Consider the following 6,469-nt stretch of genomic DNA (forward strand, 5'->3'; position numbering starts at 1 on the left):
AAAGAAAAGCAAAGGAGTGCGGGCAGAACGAGCGGCGGGAGGGAGGAGAGAGAGAGAGAGAGAGAGAGAGAAAAAAAGAGAGAGAGAGAGAGAGAGAGAGAGAGAGAGAGAGAGATGCATCTACTGGTTGAGCGGGAGGAAGGTGAGATACACTAGATTAAGGTTAGTCAAACGCTGTGGCTACAGTAAAGGTTCAGCCTTGGAACGATCCATCGGGAGAATGAGAGAAGAAAAAAAATAGAAACTGTTTTGGAAGTCTAGTTACAGTATTAATAGGCAGCGTAAATACTACTGCTAATAAATTAATGCTATTTAATAATATATTAAATTAATATCTTAATTAGATTGTGATTTTTGCATTACAGTAATGCAATAATAAATATACTTTCACATTAAATAAATGCATTTATATAATTTAATTAATAATTTATTATAGTCTATATAGTCTATTTACAACATTAATAAGCAGTGTAAATAATACAACTATGATATATAAATACTTTATCATTTAAATAATAAATATTATTTATTTAAATAAGTAAATTAATGTAATTTAATAATATATTAAATTAATAAGATTGTGATTTTTGTATTACAGTAATAAGGATTTGGGCTAAAATTTCAAAATCTTTGAAAAAACTGGCTTCATTTTCTTTAAAGAGGTCATATGATGCGATTTCAATGTTTCCTTTCTCTTTGGAGTGTTACAAGCTCTTGGTGTCAAAATCTTTGAAAAAACTGGCTTAATTTTCTTTAAAGGGGTCACATGATGCGATTTCAATGTTTCCTTTCTCTTTGGAGTGTTACAAGCTCTTGGTGCATAAAGAAGATCTGTAAAGTTGCAAAGACTAAAGTCTCGTCATGCCTGGAGCTGATCCGTGCTGGTCGCTGAGGAAATAAATCAAATTTCACCGTGGACGAAGCGGAGTTCAGCCCGCCTCAGCTCAATCTATCCTGGCCTCAGCGCACGCTAACCCGGGGCTTCCCCTCACGGTAGGCCACTGTGTTTTTCGTTGCCACTGATGATTCAAACGTGAGTTTTGGGCAGTGTAGAGTAGTGCTTGTTGTTTGTCATTTCTCCGATCCCAAATGCAGACAGGGTTTTATGTTTATGCGGCGCGATGCAACGCAATGCGTAAAAAGACAGTATAAGTCATTATAATCAGTAATTATGTCTCCACTGGATGCAACAAATGCCTGGTTTATAATGGGTTTTAATGTTTTTGTCTCGTCGCTCCGGCCGGACAGGGCATCATCACAGTATGGTGAGGGGTGTAACATTTCCGTCACACGCTTGAGGTATTCGGCCAATCACAACACACTGGATAGCTGGCCAATCACAGCACACCTCGCTTTTCAGACCGATGAGCTTTGTAAAAATCGACGCGTTTCAGAAAGGCGGGGCATAGAGGAGAAACGATAATGTACAGTATGTGGAAAATAATGTGTTTTTAACCTTAAACCACAAACACATTGCATTACACCAAATACACAACATAATGTTCTTTTTAGCAACATAATATGACCCCTTTAAACAAAATATTTGTCTATTTTTGTGTTTCATGATGAATTTTGCACATTTTGACAGTTGAACTAAATCAACACTGAACTGAACTGATCTGAATAATGAAACCACTGTCTTTACAGCTGAAATTGAATTTGTTTCATAATTAATAAAATTTTGGTTATTGAACCAAATCTGAATCAACATAGATCTGAATTGATGTGAATAATGACACTGTTGTCTTCTGTAGAGCTGAAATTCTCATATTTAATGAAGTTTCCATCATTGATTCTTTCCTTTTCCACAGAAACACAGTTGACTTGACTATTTCTTGTTGATGCAGTGGTGAATTATGTTCACAGCACATCCACTGACACACAGCAGGGAGGGAGGGGGAGGAGCCTGCATGAATATTCATGAGCGTGTTAATATGTCAAGCAGAAAGGAAATATCTGGCCGTGTGAGGAAGAGCATTTGCCACAAAAGTCTGAAAAATTCAAAAGCAGTGAACAGAAAAGCCATGCATCATAAAGCAAACAATATAATCACACAGCTCAAGCAGAACCCATATTCAATCATCAAATGAAGAATAAAGCCTTTGAGAAGAAGCTGATGTGATGTGTGAGCCTCGGTACAGTACCGCGGTAACCACGGTAACCGCTGTAACCGAGGCTCAGACGTCAGCAGTGATGCGTTTCTGCCAGCATTGTGTGTTGAACACGTGAACTGCTTCCAGCGACCGTCAGACGCACCGTTCCCTTCATTCATCCATCGCTTCCAGTGCTAAAGCACACATACAGAGAGATTCACGACTCGTGTCTGTCAGGAGATTAACCGCTGAGTTACTGATAATCAATGTCAATTAAACGCTGCTGTTTGCTAATGAGCTCAGCGCTGCTGTCGTCTGTAACACTCGATCACGCGCATCGATCGATAAACGCTCATACTGTAAGCCGGATGATGTTAAATACAGGATAATCAGAGTTAACAAAAAATACAATTAAAATTGTAAAAATTAAAAATGTGTCACTTGAAATTAAATAAATATTTACTGAAATAAAATATAAAAAAATTTAACTTATTTTAATTCAACTAGTTCGCAAAGAAACGAGTTTAACTTGATGGACTAAAATAACTAAATATTTAATAATATATAATTATTAATATATAATATATAATACAAACTATATAGACATATATGTCTACATATTTAAACCATGCAGACATTAAAATAAAAAAAATTATAATAAAAACTAATTCAAACCTTTATTCAAAACTACGATAATATCTCGTGGATACTAAAATAACACTGCTTAAATTCTGTTTATAAAGCGGAGAGTTCCGGTGCTTGACTCTGATTGGCTGAGCCGCGTTCGAAGCTGTTGTAAATGACGCTACAAAGTAACACACCTTTGTTTACGTTTGTGTGTTGCTCGGCAACCACTTTGTAGCAACCACAACTGTTTCTGAGGAGCTACATTGTTTGGTGGAAGAATACTGTGTTTATTAATATCATTACACTTTATTTGCTCCGTTTTATTTTGTGAAGCCTTGCTACGTATATAACCGTTTTATAAAAGCAGTAACCCCCGTGAAGCCGTGGTTTACAGTGAATTTATAACAGCTAAGGGGGTTTTAGGCACTGTTATAAATTCACTGTAAACCACGGCTTCTTGGGGCTTATTGCTTTAGTTTGAGTGAGCGTGCAGATTTTACACGCTCTTTACGCACGGCGACTACAGTAACGTTCAGTTACACGTGAAACACAGATGCGACGCGCTCAAATGAGACCGATGCTGTAATTTAGAAACATTGAGTAAAATAGAGCATATTTGCAATTTCTCAAACAGTAACTCGACACCAAGGTCACGGGTTTGATTTGAATGCATGAGTAAGCTGCTTTGAATAAATGCATCAGTGTAAATGTAAAAATGTCATTAGACTGAGTTTGCATTGATACTGAGCAGCACTGAACTGAATCTCTGGACTATCTGTGACGGTTTGGTGTGTCTCGCGCCGTACGGAGCTCAGGCTCGTGTGCTGACGCTGCAGACGCTGGAAGCAGCTGGTTTCCTCCACAGGACGATCGTTCCCAGGCTTACCGGCGCTCTCCTGCTGCGTGTCTGAAGGAGCGGATACATACGGGTCGCTCTGATCACCCGGTGGCTCTGCCTCCTTCGGCTTGACCATGCGGCCCCGGAGCAGCGGGCCCCCGGGGGCCGGAGGAGGGACGGTGGTGAGGAGGCCTGCTGGAGCACAGCACACATCAACATCTCTCTGAGACAACACACACACCTCTCACATCATTCACACTCTAATCAATATCTCACGTCCACTGATTGATTTGCTGATTATCCGTGTAATTAACAGAGTAAGCTGCACATAATCACAGAATAAACTCCATTACGTTAAACTCACATACGATTAGCTGATCTGAAACTGAACTATGTGAAATTAAACCAATTGTTGCAATGATTACTAATACTAAACCAACCCAAATCAATCCGATGAACAAATACTGATACCTAGAGTTAAACACCGCAGTAACACTAACAAACAGCTAGTTTACTCTAGTACATGAGTGATGATTTTGGCTCACATTTAACAAAAATCCACCAATTCACTATCTCAACAAATTAGAATACTTCATAAGACCAATAAAAAAAACATTTTTAGTGAATTGTTGGCCTTCTGGAAAGTATGTTCATGTACTGTACATGTACTCAATACTTGGTAGGGGCTCCTTTTGCTTTAATTACTGCATCAGTGCGGCGTGGCATGGAGGTGATCAGTTTGTGGCACTGCTGAGGTGGTGTGGAAGCCCAGGTTTCTTTGACAGTGGCCTTCAGCTCATCTGCATTGTTGGGTCTGGTGTCTCTCATCTTCCTCTTGACAATACCCCATAGATTCTCTGGGGTTCAGGTCTGGTGAGTTTGCTGGCCAGTCAAGCACACCAACAAATATTAACACCAAATCTCAGGGTAAATCTTTTAGGTCAGAGGGGTTTGGTAGAATCTCTGGACTAGTTTAACTGGTGTTAATGCACAGATGAACTCTCTTTCTGTGTCTCTTTCGTTGTTTATCGTCCGTCAGCCAGTCGAGCATCTCCCAGCCGCAGTCATTAACATGATTTATTTAAGAAAGCGCCACGGGCCGCAAGATTAGTGTGACAGCTCTATTTTATAATTCATTTTCCACAGCCAGAGGAAGAGCCGGCGAGGACGATGACACACATACGAGTCTGGACGGAGGAATATGTGCTTATGAAGCTAAACAGACACGGTTTATGAAGGAAACAGATAGAAGACAACATCAAACACAGAATAAATGAATTGGCGACAGACACACAGACGCTAATGAAGCTCAGGAGAAAATATCACCAATAAACACCAGCGCATGTGATATGTAGGTCACAATCGCTGCTTCAGCCAATCAGATCGACTCTGGCTTCTTCAGCCAATCAGATCGACTCTGGCTTCTTCAGCCAATCAGATCGACTCTGTCTTCTTCAGCCAATCAGATCGACTCTGTCTTCTTCAGCCAATCAGATCGACTCTGGCTTCTTCAGCCAATCAGATTCACCATGGCTGCTTCAGCCAATCAGATCGACTCTGTCAATCATGTGTGTGTGTTTTTTTAACCTGATTGTATTTCATGAATAATTTCTGCTGGTCTTGGGAGAAGCCCTGAGTGTTTATTCGCTGTAAACAGTCATTTGCATTCGACTGTCTCTAACCCACAATCCTTTGCTCTATGAACGCAGAGATCCATCCAATTAGGGAATGAAAGGTCAGAGCGTCTCTAACTACATCTACACACGGGAAACACTGGAGACACTGACCGCGCGCAGCATTCTGGGTAATATCGCTCACACCCTGCTGCCTGCGCTGATGCTCTACAAGAAAACGCAGTCAGAGAAATTAAACATTCGCCAACAGAGAGTCCGATAACGATGAGAGAGAGAGAGAAGAAGAGCTGTACTCACCATTGAGAGCCACGAACGAATCTGGAGACAAATGACAAACGTGTTAATTGGCTGAAATGTGATTCTCTCACACGCACACAGATAATTTATTACTGAATTAATTTAAAACTGCGACAGCAGAACATTTAACAACATCATAGCAGAGTTCAGAAATAACTTGAGTGCGTCTAAGACGACTGAAGACTCGTTCACACCAATGATGATCACTATAAAGATTTAGCCATCAAAAAATCACAATCAAGTCCACACTACAGCTGTAACGATAACGACACCGAGGAAGATGCTCCTGAACGATATCACAGGAATCACTGATGAACGATAAAAACACAGACAGCCAATCAGAATCCACCGATATTAAAGATCTTGAGCATTTAAAGCACCAGACGACTAAACGACAGCACGCTAATAATAAACACAATGATTTCTGTCGTTTGAAGCAGCAGATACACGTCAGCAATTTGAAAATGAGCGAAATCTGTGCGCCGAAGTTTTTCGCCCTCATGCAAAATTCTAAACTGCGCAAATTCCTACTGAAGTGGAAAATTAAGCATTTAAAGCGTCAGATGACAAAACTATTTATCGTCCGCTGGTGTCGCTGTGGTTCCTGGTGTGAACGAGTCTTTTGACAAGTGTGTATGTGTGTGTGTGTGTGTGAGTGTGTGTGTGTGTGTGTGTGAGAGAGTGAGTGAGTGTGTGTGTGAGTGTGTGTGAGTGAGTGTGTGTGTGTGTGAGTGTGTGTGAGTGTGTGTGTGCGAGAGTGAGTGTGTGTGAGTGAGTGTGTGTGTGTGTGAGTGTGTGTGAGTGAGTGTGTGTGTGTGTGAGTGTGTGTGAGTGAGTGTGTGTGTGTGTGAGTGTGTGTGAGTGTGTGTGTGTGTCTGTGTGTGTGTGTGTGAGAGAGAGTCTGTGTGTGTGTGAGTCTGTGTGTGTGTGTGCGAGAGTGTGTGTGTGTGTGTGAGAGAGAGAGAGTGTGTGTGTGTGTG

General features: G+C 40.8%; 1 protein-coding gene across 1 annotated transcript in view; it reads right to left on the reverse strand.

The window, feature by feature from the left end:
- Window positions 1-6,469, reverse strand: part of LOC107566386 (semaphorin-6A) — a 61,772-nt gene that overhangs the window by 6,712 nt on the left and 48,591 nt on the right. Inside the window, exons 14-16 of the mRNA XM_016251830.1 lie at window positions 5,490-5,510; window positions 5,346-5,399; window positions 3,607-3,750 (exon numbers count right to left, since the gene is read on the reverse strand). Of these exons, the coding sequence (XP_016107316.1) occupies window positions 3,607-3,750; window positions 5,346-5,399; window positions 5,490-5,510 (219 nt within the window). The remainder of the gene's footprint in view (window positions 1-3,606; window positions 3,751-5,345; window positions 5,400-5,489; window positions 5,511-6,469) is intronic.

This window comes from Sinocyclocheilus grahami, unplaced genomic scaffold (genome assembly GCF_001515645.1).
Source record: "Sinocyclocheilus grahami isolate Dianchi unplaced genomic scaffold, SAMN03320097.WGS_v1.1 scaffold1072.1, whole genome shotgun sequence".
NCBI lineage: Eukaryota > Metazoa > Chordata > Actinopteri > Cypriniformes > Cyprinidae > Sinocyclocheilus > Sinocyclocheilus grahami.